Below are 20,611 nucleotides of genomic sequence, written 5' to 3'. Positions count from 1 at the left end.
AGGCACTTGCGTCGCTACCCTGTCGTGGCACGGCAAGTCCACCAAGCAGCTGCTCTATGTCCTAGCAACAAAGATGGTCCCACTGCTGGGCTTCCCGGCAATCCAAGCCTTCGGCATCTGCACGTTTGTTGACGAAGTCTCGAGGACTCCACAGCCCTCGAGCGACTTGTGTATTGCTCCCAGCCTCTTTCGAGAGCTTGGGCCTTCCACTCCCTCTTCGCAAAGTTATCAAGACAGAGCTAGACAAGCTAGAAGCAGAGAGCATGATTCGTCGAGTGGACACACCCACTGACTGGTGCGCTGGGCTGGTGGTCGTCCCCAAGGTCTCGGGCGGCTATCGACTGTGTATGGACTTGACTCACCTCAATAAGGTGATTCTTCGAGAGCGTCACGTGCTCCCTACTGTGGAACAATGCCTCAGATTGCTTGGAGAGGCCACAGTTTTTTCTAAGTTAAGACGCCACGTCATTCTTCCACCAAATCAAGCTGTCCCCCGTGTCGCAAGAGTTGATCACGTTTAAACCCCATTTACGATCACATCTGCACCGGAGTACTTCCAGTAGCAGATGTCCCAGAGGGCCAAGCAGGTGTTGTGAACATGATTGATGACATCCTCGTCTTTGAGAAGACACACTCCGAGCACGACCGCCATCTCCAACAAGTCATGGACCGGCTAGCTCAACTTGGGGTGCTAAACAGGCAAGAAAGAAATTATGCATTTCTGTGCACACAAAAATCGAATGTGCAGTTCTTAGGAGGGCCCAAGCTATAAGCATAATAAGCTTTAGACATATAACGTTTTTATTATTTCAACATTCTCTTAAAATTTTTAAACCGATTTTCCTCAAAACTTTCTTTTTTGAATTCTACGGTTACGTGAGCAGTGATCACTGGCTTTGCAATGAGTACTTATGGATAAAATTTGGCTCGCTATTTATTTATACACTCATCTGTGCAATGAAGCAGGATAACTGAGATCAGGTGGTAACTTTTTATACTGTGGGCAACTGGTTGAAAACTCATTGTGCCATAAGTAGTTTTGCACAGTGTTTTTGTTATGACTTTTTAAGAGCGAAGCTCTTGAAGCCGCAATTAAAATGTGTGCGTTTAACGAAAAGCCAGCCACGCCGTAGCCATGGCAACCAGCGACTGTCGACGTCCCGCGTCGGCGGCGTCAACACGAGTGATGCAAAAAATAATTGTCACGTGATGGCGTCACCATATGACATCATCATGACATCACATAATGCGTCACATGATGATGTATTCACACTTCATGGTCGCTTTGCACTGCCTCCGTGATCGGTCATGGAGGCCATGCAAACCCGTGTTAGGTGCAAAACGCTTTTGGAGGGGGGCACGGGAGGATCAATACATCGGCTGACAAGAAGAAAAAGATGGCTTTCGCCTTCTAGTCATCTTTGGGTAATGCATAAGGGACCCTGTGAGTTTTTTAATTCAACGTATCTAAACAATGAGTTGCACATCTGCAGGCGATTTTGTGGACGCTGAGCACGGGGCCAACAATCAAGAGGTCGCACGGGAGGGTTCTGAGATGGTATCGCATGTGGTAAAAGGCAGCGCCTTTTACATCCTGTGGCAGATGAGCATCATTTGCCGGCGGGAAACGTGCGAGCCATCGTCTCAGTGCGCGCTGTCTGCTACTCGCCGAACATCGCAGGCCCGACGCAGTAATGAAAGTCTTCGTCGCGGAAGTGCTTGTTGCACACAAGACTCGTAGCCGATGGCTACTTGCCAGTTCTTAGCTTTACAACCCATGCTTTACGCAGTTTCTTGTCCCGCAGTTACCGGTGCAGGCTGACACTGGGCTCCGTTGCGTAAGCCCGACACTGCGGCACCGAGCGGCCCTTACAAAAATTCACTTAGACAGTCTATAGCCTGTCTAAACCCATTTTTAGAGTGTCTACAGTCGAACTCCGCTACAACGAACTCCGCTTCAACGAAATTTCCGGTACAACGAAAAATTCTCGGTTCCCCGTCAACAGTCCATAGGAGTCGATGCATAAATATGCTCGCCACAACGAATACTTTTTCTGCTGCCGTTCCGCTTCAACGAAATTTGACGATGCCATTCGGGCTCAAAAATTTAATTTACCGTGCAATAAACACAATCTCGGACATTTTGATGCATTTTAGAACATAAAAATACGAATTCAAAGTCTGAATCGCGTGTTGGAACCACCAGAAACCGCCGCTGTTGACTGAGCATGGGGGCCGCCATTGCTTGATAGCGACGGCGATCAGACTGCCCTGCTTTCACAACTGGCTTGAGTTGCTTCTGAGTCGCAGACAATCCGAAGCCAAAGCTCAGTTGTCGACACTGGGGTGCAATCGCGAAACGATAGCTTTTGCGATGCCTTTCCAATACTTTTCGTGCTTTTCGCGCTTCGCTAGTGGTCAGAGCGACGGTACATCCGCCACAACCGCGTTATCGACGCGAGCAGCTGTGGGGTGCAGTCGCGGTATGGTGCCTTTTCCAATGCCAATGCTTTTCGTGCTTTTCGCGCTTGGCCAGTGCGACCGGTGGTCGGAGCAACAATTCGTCCGTGTTATCAACGGGATCAGCCAGCCGCGAGTGGTGGACAAGAATAGCATAGAATAAGGCGTAAGTCATCGCTCCGCGATAGCACGCCTGCATGACGCCGTTGTTGGCGAATAGCCAGTGTTAGCGTGTTGGTGCAACTGTGCAGTTCGTGTTGCGCGCCCGTGCTTGTTTGATTCGTTCGCGGAAGCCGTTGTTTCTACGTGCTTTTCAACGTGGCGTCGCTATGCATATATGAGAATCGCGTCGTAACGCTGCTGGGGACGCAAAGGAAGCAGCAGACACTTTTTGAATATTGGAAATAAAAGTTTCACTGTTCTACTAGCTCAGGTCAGCCATATTTTTTTCGATTTCACTACAACGAAATGTTCGCTTCAACGAACATTTTTCCGAGCACCGTCAATTTCGTTGTAGCGGGGTTTGACTGTATAGACTGTCTAAATATATTTTTGTAAGGGGGTAGAGCCCCATGTTCGTCGCCTTCGAAGGCAGCCACTCTATTACAATGGTTTCAATTGAGTAGAAAATGCGAGAAAACTTCCGTATTTGAACAGACCGCAGCGCATGTGAGACTTGAAACTCGTTTTCAAAGCACATGGCAGCACTCCACAAGCAGCGGACGCGGCCGCTGAGACCACGTGATCCTGCCAAGCACGTCGCGCCGACGGTGGCGCCGGCGTTTCCAGTGGTGGGCCTCGCGGCCAATAGGGTTTGTTTCTGAAGCAGTTTCAAGCATTCACATGGCTCTGTGGTAGAACATTTTACTGCCATGCAGAAGGCCTTGGTTCGAATCCCACTCGAACTGCAAATGATCTTTATTATTTACTTATTTGCATCTATCTAGATTTTTTGCTCACAACCAACAACGCCGACACCGAAATTTCTGTGAAACAAGCTTTTTAACACCACCGCACTAAAATACATTATGCACCCACCTGCTTCCTGGAGGCGGACCTCCACCGGTGCGCTTGCAGCGATGGGCAGCGTGTTGTGCTTTCAGCTCTGGTGGCAACAACGCTGCTCCAGCCCCTCGTCGTGGATCCGAGGCTGCCCGGTCCCGAGTGGGGCCCCACGAAGCAGCACCCGACAGGGACGGGCTGGTACTCAGAGGGACCGAGGGGTGTCTGCCGGCGAGCGGAGACCGTGCTGCAGCCGACGAGGCATTGGCACGCAGGTTGCTAGGGTCGCTGAGGGAGAGGCGACCACGCTCGCACGTTGCCAGGCAAAGCTGTTGACGCTTGGCCTGCACACAACCAGTGAAGCACAAGTGAAAGGCAGCTCTCATGACAGTTCTGTCTTGCAAGTACAAAAAAATTCAGCACAACCATGTGAACACCTGAAGTACCACTATTTTTAAAAACAAACCATCATAGTGGGGATCTTCGATTTTCGGACTTCTGGCAGTTCTCTGGCAGCCAGAGCTAGCCAGAGGGTCAGCTAGCTAGTTCCGGTTGGGACAGGAAACAGCGTCCTGGTCACGTGTGTGGGAAGCCCGAGACAATCCGAAGCTGCCAGAAGATTGCAAAATCGAACGCTGGGAGAGCCAGCGTAAACGTAAACAAACGCTACCGCCGTAGTACCAAACGAAACGTTGCGCCGCGTGCGCGTTAGTTTTTTCTGCATTGAACGCTTGAAAATATGTGGCTAGGTTTGCTGAAGACCTGAAGTGATATTCTCGAGCATACGCATTTGGGATACGATCACGTACGTTCGCAAGATCATGCGCAACTCGCCCCGTCCGCGAACAAAACACCCATATGGCGCACGGCACCACGAAAACGATGCAATGTGAGCTGCCGCACCGCTAACGGCTTAACCAGCTCACGTCTGCTTAGTACATGTAACAGTTGCTGCACAACACGACGCGAAAATCTCGCGAAAGTGATCGTGTCCCCAAAAGAGCTTGAGGATCTATCGCGTACTACGTCGCACACACGCGTTGACCAGCTTGCGTTTTGTCATAACTTGAGACATGCGGCGGTATCGGTACCACGAGTGCACGTTATATCTAAAATAAACTGCTGTTTGACGCGTCTTTGACTCATTTTGGCAGATGTTGCCTGAGCCTCTTTTCCAATCCTAAGTGGCACTCCAAAAATCTCATGTAGCTCAGCTTTTATTTGAGCTACTAGGTGATAACCGCGAACATACTACATGGCATTATTAGTAAGAGGTGGAAAAAGACAAAGCCGACGATGAAATAAGCAACAAAAGGATGTGTACATTTCTGAATTCATCTCCGTTTTTTTCACATCGACGCTTCGTAGCATAACATAATACCACACCTTATATACTGGCCCGTAGATCGAAGTACGCTCGCACGCCGTTCGCGACCAACGAGCATCACACAAAAAACAATGTCGCGATCGCTTTTATTCAATCAGTGCATTTTATCGAGATCGAAGACCTAGTTGAAATAGTTATGTTCTTTCGGAGTTCACGCACGCAAACATACGACGGAGCGAAATAGCTAGTTCGATCACAATCGTCTTCGCTAAGTGCACAGAAAGCACACACGACACCACAATCGAATACTACTACGAAAAAAAACTCTAAAGGGGTCTCCATGCGTGCGTACGAACGTGTACATATTTTGGGACATGTGCACGACGCAGTTAGAACGCCACAGTTCGCCGCGTTGTTCACGGAAGGAAACTTCACGGGGCACATAAGAAAAGCAATAAACATTAGCTCCAAATGCTCGCCGCAACTCATAATCGCGCCATCTCGCACGGCGGAACGGCGCCGAGCGTAAGCACAAGCGAAGGTGTGTAGTCCCCAAGCGCCCGCATTTCAATCCGTCGAGTCCTCACAAAGATGGCGGCGAACGCGTATCGTCGCTTTTCGGCGTCTGCTAGCCTGAAACCTTCCAGAGAGCTTCCACGACTAAATTGTCCTGGAAGCTTCTGGCGACCCTCGGGCTCCCCGCGGGTCGCCAAAACCGTCCAACTCGAGAAAAACGAACGCCAACCGGAAGTGCGCCGCGGGGGGGACGGAGCAACCCGAGAAAAACGAGTGCGCTCTGGCTGGTTCTGGCAGCCCGCGGGTAGCCAGAAGTGGAAAATCGAAGAGCCCCAGTGTCACGGGGTCGTCATGTCGAAGAAGGCAGCAGTCGGCGTGTCCAAGATGAAACTCTTTATTTGGCCGAACTTGTGGCTGGGAAACGGTAAGTCAAACTACAGCAATACACACTGTACACTGATAGTGGCACACAGAGCGTCAACCATTGAAATACCAACAAGCGGTAAAACATGTCTGCTTTTATACGTGTGCTATCGAAGATTCCAGCATTATCGCTGGTGGCCATGTAATCTCTAGAAGAAACTAGACTATTCGCATCTTGTGCGCAATCTTAGTAGAATGATCTAAAACAATCATGAAGTTTCCGCAACACTGCGGCACGGTCTATGCGGCACCTTGCAAACAGTCTTTGCGTGTGAAGCCCAAATACATCAAAATAAAACGCGTGGCAATGCCCCCCTCTGAAAAAGCATCGCCCCGATGCTTAAAACAGAACATGAAATTGAAAACATGCATGCAATACAAAAAAAAAAAAGAATTACCAAGCAAGCAGGAACTGGAATGCACAGTTTCCTTAACACACACAGAAAGGCTTCAGGTGCACCACATGCACGACTTCGGGGTGTACCCGGCGCCGTTGAGAGTTCATCATGCCGTCGGGGATAACCTCATAATCGAGTTCGCTGAGACGTCAAAGTACCCTGTACAGTCCGAAGTATTGTCGAAGAAGCTTCTCGCTAAGTCCGCGTCGGCGTATTGCCATCCAGACCCAGACACGGTCGCTAGCCTGGAATTACACAAGGCATCGTCGAAGGTTGTAAAGACGGCTGTCGGTCTTATGCTGGCTCTGAATGCGCAGACGGGCGAGACGGCAGAAGGCCCCCGAGTTCCAGGTCAGCTCGTCGTTCAGCGAAGTCGTCAGCACTTATGGTGCCCAAGAAGCAGTCATCATCCCGGTCATACTGCGGCGATGTGTCAACGGGGGCACGAGACAGGCACTCAGCGTCGGAGTGTTTTCTTCCGGACTTGTAAATGACGGTAATGTCAAATTCTTGAAGTCTCAGGCTCCACCGTGCAAGGCGCCTTGAAGGGTCTTCCAAGTTAGCTAGCCAACACAAGGTGTGGTGGTCCCTCACAACTTTGAAGGGCTTGCCATAAAGGTAGTGACGAAACATTGATGTAGTTCAGATGATGGCAAGGCGCTCCTTTTCTGTTGTAGAATAGTTGGCTTCCACCTTTGATAGCGACCGGCTAGCATAACTGATGACCCTTTCCAGCCTGTCAGTCTTCTGCACAAAGACGGCGCTGAGTCCTACGCTACTTGCGTCGGTGTGGATTTCCGTATCGGCGTATTCGTCGAAATGAGCAAGTATTGGAGGCGTCTACAGGCGTCGTTTCAGTTCTTGAAATGCCTCGACTTGCGCCGTTCCCCACTTGAACTCCACGTCGCTCTTCGTGAGTTGAGTTAGTGGCTCGGCGATCCATGAAAATTCCTTGACGAAGCATCTATAATAGGCGCACAAGCCGAGAAATCGGTGTACAGCCTTCTTGTCGGTGGGCGGCGGGAAGGCAGCGATGGCAGCTGTTTCCCGCGGATCGAGGCGAACTCCAAGGCAGTCACAAGAAACGTATTTTCGCTGCGTGCACAGCTTGATTAGTACCTGCCGTGTTAGTAGCTCGGTGTGCCGAATCCTGACCACATTTCGATAGGGGCGATACACAAAAACACCAATGCACTTAGGCATGGGTGCACACTTAAAGAATCCAATGTGACCAAAATTAATCCATCACAGCGCATGCCTCCTCACTGTATTGTGCTTTCAGTGTGGAAAACCCCAAAATTTAATTTTTAGAACTTGCTTCATTGTGATTAAAGAGGAAGTTATGGGCAAACAGTACCTGAAAATAAAGATTTGAAGAAGGCGATGCTGTTAAAGAGACTACGACTTCCCCCATGCCTTTGTAGTGATGCATTATGGGAATGCTGGCTTGAAATTTAGCAGAAAGGTCTGGTTTGGGCACTGGTCGATTAGGCCGACAAAGTGCAGCTTCCCTCCCCAGAAACGTTGAAGGGACTTTTCTCATGTCTAACGGTGCACACTGTGCAGAGAAGCCCTTTGTTCCTTCCATTATTTCGCATGGTGGTACACGGCCCAATATGCCACTTGGGTCACATCAGCAAAGGAGGCATGAACCAGTGACTGTGATTGCCAAATGTTGCTGGGATAAAACAATATACAGCTTTCTACTGCCAAAATAATATTAACTTTTATTTGCACAAGGGTGTGAGCTCTGCTTTCAACTTGTGCATCTGCTAGACCTCCAAAATGCATGCAGAACTTGTACCAGTGATTTAAATCTGAGCCCGCCAACAGGAGCACTTCCTGTGTGCATGTGGCAGCAGTAACAGATATAGCAATGCCAGTTTTTATTCTCCTTTTGAATTTAGTTTTGTGTAACAAAATATGATGTTAAAGGTGACGCAACTTCTAGTCTGTCCTTTCTATGACAGTACCAAGACCTCGCCCCTCCGATGACAGGAAACTGTGATCCACAGCGTGACAGAACCTTTTTAATTCCAATTTTTATACCCGACTTTCACAGGCTGCAAGCAGAGTGGAAAACTAAGATTCCCTGATGTATATTTGGCACCCCTTTAATATTTGCTCACACAGGATCACCAAAGAGTAGGTGCTGTACTATTCCAAATTAAACGGGCTGATTACCCGCTGTGGTCCAAGACCCACCTTGGTCCCTTGTGCCTTCTTGCCACCCTTGCCCCTGGAGGCAGCAGCCGCTGGGGGGGTGGCCTCAGGCGCCCCTGGGTCGGCCGGCCCCAGACTGAGCTGTCCGAGGCCGTCCTTCAGCAGAGCCGCCGCTGTCGATGCCTGACCAGAGTCCAGAGCCACCTCCCGAGGTCCCGGTCCACTCTCCATGCAACAACACTCATGGGCTTTGTGCCTGCATTGCACCAGAGGACACAACTGGCAATTAGAGATATGCTGACTGGTGGAGCTGTCGCACGTGTGTGTCACTGTATGGAGCAGCCACCCAAAGCGCATTCCACTTTAGTTTGCAAAAGGAAGACATTGTTTGTCTTATTCTAAAACAAGTGCTGTCGTAAGCAACACATCACCTATCTGTCCTTCAGCTTAAATGCAAATGATACTATAGGACTTATTTCAGGAGTGCTGTCCCTTCCTTGCCAGAAAAAATCGACTGCGAGTACAATATTTTTCTGGTCAAATGCAGTAGTGTATAAAGTGTTCTCTCACTCTGGCGACACGAACACATCACTTTTCCAGTTGACGCGGCGGCTGCTTTTCTTGTTTTATATAGTTGACTTATATATCATTGAAAAGCTTGATCTTTGTATGTTTTAAATATATTTATTAAAAACAACTCAAGCTTTTGTATTTGGGGATGGATAGCTGAGAATAAGGGCCAGTTACACAGTTTTGGCTGACTGTGCCTCAGCAGGGACCCTTTTCTGAAAAATCTGCTGCAGTTACGGGACTGTTCCTTGCGCAGTACTTTTAAGACATATTTACCTACTATTTCCTTAACATAGAAAATTAATGTCCGACTTCTACTTTTTTGTTGCTTAGCTTTTGAATACAGCCGCATTTAGTAACTTTGGCAGCAGACTGTCCGAAACTATTCGCTAGAGGAATTTCATCTTCGGGGCGTATGTAGAGGATAAGATTTTCAGTCTGATTGCTCAATTTCATCGATGTACGCGCACTACTTTTTAAATTATATTGATCTAAACTTGACAGTATTCTATATACAGGGACCTACCTTGGCCAATTTTCGTGGAAAGCTACTGAAGTTATGTGGCTGAATATGCACGTAGAGAAATTAGAGCCCCCGATTTATTTTATCAACATAGCGTTTTTCAATAAAGCAAGCAGAAATGTGAAACGAAGCTCGTAAATTGTCTTAATTTGTCGTTCCACAAATGTCAACAAGACCGTTCTTATCTTCAAAAAGCGCTGAAGTCTGGGCATCCGTAGCTTTAAATATAGCAGTTATGGTCTCCTGATATAGTTACCCACATGATTCACACAAATACTGCAGGCATACTGAGAAATCTACATTATTCCTATCACTACAACAGAAATTTTCCTCTAGCGCCACCTAGACAGACAAAGCGAAAGCGGTGAATTTGAAAGCTCCTCGTCTCTGTGGCGTGCAAAAACATTTTACCTCGGGGGAACGTGCCTTTTATAACTTCAAACCACGCACCACCATCTCTAAGTCTTCTTTTTGGCTCCCCTCTGCGTCTCGTTGACAGCTTCACGGAAGAGCGTGGGGAGCAGGAGCATGTACGTTATCAGCGAAGGCTCCTGCGTGCCGCGATAACCTCCCCTGGGCTGTTTTTAATATGTGTGACCCCCGCAAAATGCACTGTCGAGCCTGTGACATCAGCTTTTGTACTTCTGTGCAACAGCTAAGAAAGGAGGTGATCCTTCCCTCCGTTGAAAATGCACTTCCTCCAAGGATGGGGTGAACATCTTCAGGTGAAAAGAAAGGCCGAATTCTCGGGGCGTCCCGCTTGTGTGCGTGTGTGTTAGTGGCTCCTGCGTGTGAGGCCCCTCTCGGGCTACCACAAAAAATCGAGGGGTGTGCGGCGACAGACAAAAGAAAGACGAACGGACAGTGCGCGTGCGATACGAGCGAACTGAGTGCACGTGAGTGGGCGATGTTGTGAATACCACCTCGTTGTTTTTTTTTTTTTGCAATGAAACATATATTTTTCCAGAAGTGTGGTTAGGTGGGCTAGTTGGCATGAATCCATTGCAAAAACACCACAAATACGAGATGAAGGACACGTAAAGGAATGACAAGAACATAGTTTTGTACGTGCTGCATATTTATTTCTGTCATTGCTAATTAAACCAACGAAATGAACAATTAAATACAATTAAGCTGTAGACCTCCACGTCAATCAGATCTAGATTGATCGACGTCTTTCGTGCCTGCTTCTCTTCATTTCTACGTCTTCAGCATTCGGACCGGGAAAAACCATGGCAGGGCAAGTGTGCGTGTCGCAAATCTAACCCATCATGTTCAACCGCGCTTTTTGTGCTATGAACTTGCTAGATGAACTTGCTAGATTAGGCAACAGGCGGATATTTGGCAGGATACACTCACTCCGACCCGCCGTGTATGGTATACCTTAGCAGGTTATGCATCGCACTGTTTAGCTCGAGGACATGGGTTCGATTTCCACCTACAACAGGCGCATTTCCATGGCAGCGAAATTCAGGTACACCCAAGTATATATTGCCGTGCACTCCAAGTGTTCAGGAGTCCCCGATTACGGCGATCTGCATAATTACATTAAACTCGCTCCAAGGAAACGCGGGCGCTTGCGAATTCTTCAGTCAGAGTCGTCTGTGAATATCAGTCATTGGTTTCAATGAACCACAAAGCTGAACAATATTTGCTGCGGTGCTGACTGCAGGAACACAGCACGGGATTTTGCAGGTTTCCGCCAGAAACAACGAAGCAAATCGGCATGAACTTTTGCTGACTGCAAGGCACGGTGCAACAAAAAAAAAGAAGGTTGATGCATGTTTAGTAATATGCGACGTTTTTTTTTTCTTTTACTGGGGAGCACCCATAACAAGTGAGTTCTTTCAGAGGGCAGGGAGGTGGCAAACCTATGCACAATGTGTTTTGACTATGTTGCCTCTTGAGGAGGTGGGAGGGGGAAACCGCCCTTGATCCTGAGGGATAGACGTAATGGGAGACCAGAACCGTGCACGAAGGAAAATATCGTTTGCAGGAAGCGCCAAGTCAAAAAAGAGAAGCAACTGGCAGTGGTGAAGCCCATCCATATTTCCTGCGCTCTGAGGTTCATTCACACCACTCAATCTGGGGATCACTATGCCAGGTAGGCGACTTCTTGGTTTTCTTCACTGCCAGTGTAGTACGCCATGCAACAAGGTGCTCTCGTGGTTACTTTGCACCCAGGGGCGTAGGCAGAAATTTGGTTCAAGTGGGGGGGGGGGGGGGCACCTCCTTTTATAATGACCACTATCCAGCTCAAGCAGCTGACAACTGAATAGTGGCCATCAGTGAATGAGGTCACAGCGACAGAGGGGGATTATTTACATATGTACACAGAAGGATGTAATGTCTTATGGTTCGATTGTGATGTGACCTCCGGCGATAGAGTTTGCTACCCAGCTCCGCATTTTGGCACCGCATGTCACGGAAAGCAGCTGGCCAGTGAGGCAGGACTTCTCGAGCAAGTTGCTGTGCACGGAACGGACTGGCGTTGTAGGCTGAAAGCCTGCGCGTGCGCTTTTCAGCGCAATTGTTCTTCTCGTGGTGCTTCAAAAGCACCGCACGGCAAGGGGCAGAGAGAAGTGTGCAAGGGGCATCAGAGAAGGAGAGAGAGATGTCGTTGAAGGGGAGAAGAAAAGCCACTTCTCAGGACCTCATTTCCTCGAACCGTGACAGCAAGGTTCTCGTCCCCTCCTCATCCAGTGTGGCGGCCCGACAAAAGTTTGGAAGTTTCTCCCCCCAAATGTCGTCCTCCGATCTTAAGTGGCGTCTTCTGGTGGCTCAGATAGAAGGACTCGCAAGATGGCAACCGTAGAACTGCCACCTTAAGGGCAATATATAGCAACCAATTTGAAACTTATTCTTTATGGCCAAACATTTATTTCAGTATTGCGTGTTTTATTGATAGCTTGAAATTGAGCTACCTATTGAATGCAATTTTGCAGTAAAGCAATGCAGTGTTGCATATGCAGCAGCCAGAGAGTGAAATATGTTCTCATATCTACATGGCAGAATGCTCCTAGTCAACCATCGTGCGGCAACTTCTCTCAGCACGTAGCTCTTTTATCATCATCAGTATGACTGCACCCACTGCAGGTCAAAGGCCTCCTCCCATGTTTCTCCAATTAACCCAGTCACACAAACGTCTTTATCTCCACAAAACTTTCTGCCTCATGTGCTTGCCTTCTCTTGGAATCTAGTTGTAATGATCCTGCCTTCTCGCTACATGCCCTGCCGATTTCTTCTTCTTGATTTCGACTAAGACATCCTTAACACCCGCTTGTTCCCTGACCCATCCTGCTCTCTTCTTGTCCTTTAAGGTTACCCCTATCATTTTCCTTTCCATGGCTCACATCGTCGTCCTCAATTTAAGTTGAACCCATTCTGTAATACCCTAGTTACACGGGCACGCTAACCTCAGTTAACCACAGTAAACTACAGTTACTGCCAACTGTAGGTGGCACCTGTTACACAGGAAAAGCTGTCGATGGTTTCCAGCTGTGAAGCAGGTCACGTGACACACAGGTTCACGAATAAAGACATCAAGATTTAGCTGCGTTTCGTAAATATACTGGCAAATAAAATATATTTTCTTTAAAATAAATACTTCCTGTTTACCCCTGCAGTCCCCGAGCTTATTGCATCACGTGTTTTGACAATGTTTGGCAGAAGTTTAGGCTGGTGCTCGACTATGGGCGAAGTCACTTTGCGGTCGATGCGAAAGCCAAGACAGTCCGTTGCCCCGGTATGTTTACTATTACCATGTCCAACTGTGTGCACTGGTAGTCCGATCAAGCTCCCTACAATGTGTATATTTGCTCATATAGAGACATCACCAGCAATGAAAAATTGCTGCCACTACTGTACATACTTATTTCCTGAACAGAACAGTCACCTGCTGGGCTACTGATTAGTTACAGTGCAGACAAGCACAGTAAGAAGCAGAGTTGGTAGTTAAAAGCAGCAACAGTCCAATGATTTACCCTGTCCTGTGTGACGCCTTGGCTCTGCATTTCCTATCCCTTCTCATTCAACATTTCTTCATAGGTTGTTCAGTGTATATTTTTCCCATTTTGGTCATTTGTTAATGAGTTACATGACCATTCATATTACTTATTTGTCAACTGAAAACTTGTGTAACTTTCGGTCGAGACTTGCCTTTTCTTGTGTACTGTTTTGGTTAGCGCCCTTAATTTGTTTCCTTAGTCAACTTTTTATCTCTCCTCTAATTTTTATTCACTCAATGTATCTTTTTTGTGTATTTAGCTCAGTTTTGTTATTTTGCATAACCTTGTCTAACGTTTTGTAAGCAGACATTGATTTGCTTCATATGTCTGTTCCCCTATGTAATAGCCCTTCGACGGCCTTTAGGGGTATTATGATATCCATCATAGAGTATTCCTTTTTAGATTGATTATGTGAAGTATGTTTATCTATTACTTCATGCACCTTGGTCACGGTATAGCTCCCTCTGTACCAGCTTTGCATGTAGTCACTTTGTTGCCGTTTCTTCATTAGTGGTTTGAAAGGGCTTGCTTACAAGTTCTTGCTGTGCCTTTAACTTCAATTGCTGCTTCAGAAATCACCCTATTTATGGTTTCATTCATTTCTTCTAAAATACCATGCGTTTTCAAGGGCAATCCTGTTTTCATCGCGAAATAATTTAAGTTGACCTGTTTTTTATTGACTAATTTTGTTCTTTTCAGGTTGAGTGCAACCCTCACTAACCTATGATTCCTATCCTGTACTTACTTCTGTACCGTGTACTATGCCTGGGTCCCTGCACATTATAAAATCTGCTTCACTTCTCCGCTAGTGTTTTTCAATGTCAACTTCCTATTCATAAGCTTTCAGAAAAAGGTGTTCATTATACAGAGTTGATTTCTATTTGTAAGTTACCATCCTATTAAATGCAAGTTTAGCAAATACTAGCTTATTCTCTTGAGGTACGAGGTACGAATTGAAAAATTACTTCCAACACATTTGCATATCTGTGTAGACGATATGGCTACAGGGATTTTCAATGTTTCTGTTGTGATGTTCAGAGAACTTGGAGTTCCCATGAGAACCCTGTACAGGAGCGTCACATATGAAAACACTGCATAGTTCCCCCCTGGCAAGCTCAAAAAGAACCAGCTACATGGGAAGTATGCCCAACATGAAACGTTCTGAAAAACAAACAAGTACATCACAAAATGCTGACAGAGAGTCAATTTGCAGCCTTCCAACATTTCTTACTTAAGTGGATTGCACATACTGTTCAAATTTGCAGTGCGAGATGGTTAGTGGTTATCCACCAATGAGAAGATGTTTCATGCCATTAACATAACTGGAACCACCAGTGTGAATAACTGCAATTCAAGGCCAACAAACAAACCCTATGTTTGGTTCTTTCATGACAAAGCAAAAGTACTACAGTCATATGTCCCAGAGTAATTGGTGGTTCACTCAGTTCTTGTTAAGTCAAGAAAAATATGTGTGTGCTATTTGAGTGATGAGTGAACATCTAGTACTAAATGACAGATAATGGCTGCTATGACAAAAAAAAAAAAGTCACTTTGTCTATATACGCCTTAATATCCATTATGATGGCAATATGACATTGTGCTGCCCCTTCAGTTTCGTGTACGAGTTTACATTGATCCTTTCATACTGTATTCATCAACAATGAAACGAGTAAATCGTGGTTTCAGTGGACACTAACGTAATGGGCAATCAGCTGTGTTTGCTGGTAGAGACCGAAACCACAATACAATCACATTGATGTGAGAATGTAGAGTAATACTGCTCGCTAAAATTTGCTTGGCTGGTTTGGAAAAAACTCGAAATTTTGAGACAACTGTACGGCCTACTGCTGCCTCTCAAGCACACGAGAGAGGCTACCAACGGGATAGAAATGGAATCTCTCTATTTCGAAAGCGTGGTCGCCTGGCGTGCCACGACGCCGATCGATTCTCGGGGTGAAGAGGGCTTTCCGGAAGGGGAAGAGCACGTCCTTCCGCAGCGCGTCGTTTGCCTCCCCATCGCCCAAGGACGAAGGATAATAAACACACAGCGGCGCCAGATAGCAGCGATGCTTAAGCTGTCTCGGAACCTATGAAATGCGTCCACAGAATGCGACATCGGCAGTGCTGCCGGAGCGCCATCCCTGGCGAGGATCGCAGAAGGCCATGTGAACCTCAACGATGCCGCACGAAAGAGAAACCAGAGTGGAACAGTGAACGAGAACAAACGGAGTATTTACGCACTTGAGTGATTCGAAACTGGACTCGGGATAAGGAACGTTTCTGATCAGCGTCGAACATTCCAAATCGAACAACTGCTCACTCGGCTCTCGAAGAAATACCCCGAGAAAAACCTTCACACACACACCGACAGTGAGAACTCGAGAAGGAAATAAAGTATTCGGACGTCATCTAACAGCAACGACAACCTTCCTAAAAATACGGAATGCACATTACACAAAACGTCGACATCGCTACGGTACAACTCGCTGCCTCGGGGACTGGCGCTTGGAGGTCTCCCAGGCGCGGCGCGATCGAAAGAAAGGAATAAGTACAGAGAGCTCTTACCTAGCACGGTTTCTGAGTGTGCCGGTAGTATTCGCCGAAAAAGGCCTTCTTCCACGGGACAGTATCGGACAGAATTTTTTAATGGCCGACGCAGAAGCTGGCAGAAGAGCAGAAGCCACCGGCAGATTTAAGAGAGGAGGAATAGAAAGGGCGATGGCGATTCGACTGCCTGTGCGCAGAGCAGCACTTCGGCGGTGGCGCGACGTGTCGCCAGAAAGAGCGCGAAACCAATCCATGCGAAAGAAACCAGCAAAAACTCAACTTTTTGTCAGAAAACTCCAGAGAAGGACGAAGAAGGAGGCACATTCAAGCACACACCGGTGTGTGCTTGAATGCATGAATGTGCCTCTTTCTTGAGTTTTTGCTGGTTTTTATTGCATCTAAACATGAACCAATCGACCGCTAAACCAATCCCGACGACAGTAGCCGTTTGTATAACTGAGCTCTTGCCACGAGAAATGGAAATCGTTATTCAACCGTAGAAAGTTATTGTCGGCGAAAGCAAAGCACGCTTTGTACATCAAGTGAGACCGACCACGATTAGAAATAGAACTCGATCACCTCGAATCATGAGCGTCGTCAGGATTTTGCCTTGGGGGGTGTAAACCCGTGTTGCATCGCGGCTGGGGGAGGGGAGGGGGGAGAGAGCTGGCGAGAGAGCTTGGGTGGGGGGCAAGTGCCGGTGCGGCTTGAGGGGGACAAGTGCCCCTTTTGCACCCCCCTGCCTACGCCGATGCCTCGAATGATCATATTCGAAGAAATATGTCGAGCAAATCCATACAAGAACAAACAACGTACGGGACCACTGGTGCCAACAAGGTCAAACCAAAATTCTGTTATTTGTAAAAATACAAAACCCAAAAGAAGACAAACCCAAAAGGGACTACAAAACCCCCACAAAATTGAAGGACGATTTGTAAATTCCAAAGTGTGTTCAGCGAAAGCATGTGGCCGTTCGACTGAATATGCCATGCCGATGGACGCCGCCGCCGTGTCGCGCAAAGCGCGTTGGAAGCGGCAACGCGCTACTGGCGCTACAACACGCAACTGTTGCGCGCGTTTACGGACGGACGGCGCCTCCGAGTTGCGCAACGCGAGTTGGAAGGAGCAACGCGCAACTGGCCCCCAGGTGAAAATGTGTAACTGGGAATCCAACTGGTTTCAACTGGTTCCACTTCAACTGGTTTATGGAACAATTCCCAGTTGGTAACTGGGACCAGTTGGGAACGCATTCCCAGTTGGCGACTGGGACCAGTTGGAAATACATTCCCAGTCGGCGACTGGGACCAATTGGGAATGCATTCCCAGTTGGAAACTGGAACCAGTTGGAAATGCTTTCCCAGTTGTGAACAGGTCCCATTCCCCGTTGGTGCCCAAATGCACATGCATGTACTCCAACTAGCTGAAACAATCTTGAACGTGCAAATAATGTTTTCTGAGCACATCAAAATCAAAGAACACCTGACACTCCATGTTAGGTGTAGAAGATCATGATTTATTAATATTACACAAGAAAATATTACACAGGCATTTCCTGTTGTAGCTGGTTTGAACCAGCACCCTGGTTGCACATTCAGTGCAATGATTTCCTCCGCTCGCCTTTTATGCAGTCCTGTATTTTCTCAGTGAAACTGGTGAAGTTTCAGGCTGCGCAGCTGATGAATCTGGGCCATTCACCCGTGACCAATGAAACAGCTAGCGTTGCTGCAAAATAAGAGGTAACATGTTTCATGCAAGTCTCAGAAGAGTCATATCAATTTATAGATATACACAGCAGACCTGCCTTCTAAAAATTCATACTGCAAACACTATCTGCAGAGATCATGCGCTGATCTATTCCCCCCGAATTTTTAAAAGTCGAGTTTATATATAGCAGCGGCAAATATATAATAATAAAAACTACGGGCAGTGGGCCACAAACATCTTTATTTTTACTCGAATTCATATGCCTACTCATGCAGAAAGTTCAGGAGTGCAAATACGAGCCCTTTGCGCTTTCCTTGAAAGTCGCGGACGGAGTTACAAATTTGCACGAGTATACTTCATTTGTTATTTAGCATGCCGTTCAAAGCACAAGTATTGCACGGCACTCGTTTTCTGTGATACTCCAAAGCAAATGGCAGCAAATTTGCGAGCACTCCGCACAAACCCATACAGAAACATATTACAGAGCAGTGCCGAAAGCATTTGTTTACAATGCAACGTTCCATCGTCTCAATATTCAACGCACTTTGCCTTGCACTATATCTATATATACATCGAATACTGAACTAGCACTCGAAGCCTAAGTGATATAATTACCTTCAAACGGCTGCATCGCGGACAAGGTAGGCAACGCAGCATTTCGCACACATTGGATCTATATATCCGTCCTGTCTTGTCACAGGCGTAAACACTTGTCCGACGTTCGCTTGAAGTCGTCTTCAGTCTTCCAGGGATGAAGCTGTCGAACATGAAGCTGTCGAACACTAATTCGATAAAATTTATTATTTACGCACGCCATGTCTGCACGTTCCTTTTGAAAAACAGCACCAGCACGTCCACGGACCACCGCTTGGTAGCTAGCCCTCGTCAGACATGTGGTGTACGAAACTAGCATTGGTGTGTTTCTAAATTTTATGTCTTTGTTATCCAGTTTCTTGCTTCCATTAAATGTTACGGAATTGGCACGCAGTAATTCATTTCAGTTTATTTTATGTGTAATCTTTATGTTTGAGTACTTTACTGCTTCGTTGAATGTTTGAGCGTATGAGATACGGAACTAATGTGACGGCTAGCTGTCGATGTAGAGAGGCTGCGTTTGTGCAACGGGGCAACGGTTTGTGTCGGCAGCATGTCGGCAGTCTCAGCTATGGTGGCTAGAGCCACCATAGTCTCAGCTGTGGTAGCTCCCGGTACTACTCAATTTTTCGTTCTCGTACGGAAGTATTAACCGCTGTGCTGCACACAAGACTATTAAGCATGGCATGCTCCCAGCGAGACAACGGCAATATTAACATCCCAACGTCAACAGGGCCCGCTTCGGCTGCGCGCATTATCACCGTGATGGACGTAAAAAGATTGACAACAGCTTTTTAATAATAGTTTAATGTAATGATGCTAAAACAAGCCTACGTTTAAGTGCACTGTGTTGCGCATTTGCTCGACTGAATAATCCACGACAATATGATTTTAAAAAATACATATATGAGCTCAGGTAATACTATTAATGTAATGGGGTTGAAACAACGGAAGAGGATGACGTCTGAACAAGACAAGATCATTCATTCGCAAACCATATTAGATGCTATTTTCTTATTCTTCCATTGTCCTCTGTTTTAATAGCGGCCCCTTAGAATCAGCAGGGACGTAACTAAGGGGGGGTTGAGGGGTTTCTGACACCCCCCGAAATTTTTGGATGCTTTAACTTTTCGGGTGACACTAAAATACTTGCACGCCCACACAGCGACCACCAGTTGCCAAAGTTAGCCATTCTACACACCAATACCCCCCCCCCCCCCGAAACAAATTCCTGGGTACGGCCCTGCTTAGAATATTACCAGGCCAGTGATCCAGAACCCTTGTGTGTGTAGGACACAAAAAGCTCGTGGATAAAACCCATGCGTTCAAGTTTCTTCTTTCACTTTGAAGAATCGTACAACTAGGACAACTGGTCGCACTTCCAGTTAGGGCACAACTGGAACCACTTGCTTCCAATTTAACTGGTTATGGTTTCCAACTGGGACCAGCTGCTTCCAGTTCAACTGGCCATGGTTCCCGTTGGTGGCCAGTTGAGTTGTAACTGGGACCAGATGCTAACTGGAACCAGTTGCAACTGGAATCAACTGGGGCCAGTTGAGTTGTAACTGGTACCAGCTGCTAACTGGAACCAGTTGTAACTGGAATCAACTGGGACCAGCTGTTTCGCAACTGGGACCATTTGATTCCAGTTAATACCAGTTGAAACCGGTTAGATTCCCACTTACACATTTTCACTATGCGCCGCTGTGCCAACACGTGATTGATGTGTGAGGGGGAGGGGCCATAGTTGGCACTTCATTGGCAAAGCCATTTACTGTAACGTCAGATCCACGGCCCAGAGTCCTGTTGGTCTGTCAATGGACCCAAGTAAACTTCTTCCAAAACAGCTTGGTGGGTGCTCTTTTTTAGATGCGAAGTATCTCTTGCTGGGGGGTATGTAACGCGGCGTAGTAGTCCGCGCTCACACTATGCATGCGCGACTCTCCTCCTTCCCTCTCTCCAACAGCTGCGCGTTACTCTCTACACTTATCTACCGCCACCTGCTTGCGCTTCTCCTGCGTTCTCACTTCTGCTCTCACGGCGCATACGCTACTCTCCTCTAGTCTCCTCTCCTTCAAGTGGCAGAGCGCTGCGCGCGTTCAGTACAGCGCTTGCCTCGGTTGGCTCCTCTGAAATGCGGGCTCGACATGCCGAAATTCTCTCCTGCGCAGCGCCGCGATGAGGGCCAGCGCATGCGCGTCCCCTCCCCCTCTCTCATCTCCTACGCTGTCTCTCTCTCGTGCCCCTGTCGACGTTCCCCGCACGCCCTGTGAGAATTAACGGCAAGGCTAGAGGGAAGACACGACGCGCGTAGTGTTCCTCTTCGCGTTCCACAACGCGAGGTCCGTAGCATGCCCAGTGAACGCCAACGAAACGC

At 47.4% G+C, this 20,611-nt stretch overlaps 1 protein-coding gene across 1 annotated transcript in view; it reads right to left on the bottom strand.

Annotated features, from left to right (window-relative positions):
* The window catches only part of LOC119390932 (DIS3-like exonuclease 2), a 167,603-nt gene extending 151,523 nt beyond the window's left edge, over nucleotides 1-16,080 (bottom strand). The window contains 3 exon segments of the mRNA XM_037658648.2: nucleotides 3,499-3,806; nucleotides 8,332-8,545; nucleotides 15,955-16,080. Of these exon segments, the coding sequence (XP_037514576.1) occupies nucleotides 3,499-3,806; nucleotides 8,332-8,520 (497 nt within the window). The 5' untranslated portion in view covers nucleotides 8,521-8,545; nucleotides 15,955-16,080.
* Between the last annotated feature and the right edge of the window lie 4,531 nt (nucleotides 16,081-20,611).

This window comes from Rhipicephalus sanguineus, chromosome 4, assembly GCF_013339695.2.
Source record: "Rhipicephalus sanguineus isolate Rsan-2018 chromosome 4, BIME_Rsan_1.4, whole genome shotgun sequence".
In the NCBI taxonomy this organism is placed as follows: domain Eukaryota; kingdom Metazoa; phylum Arthropoda; class Arachnida; order Ixodida; family Ixodidae; genus Rhipicephalus; species Rhipicephalus sanguineus.
The sequence above is the reverse complement of the archived record's forward strand: the minus strand, read 5'-3'. Positions and strand labels throughout refer to the sequence as shown.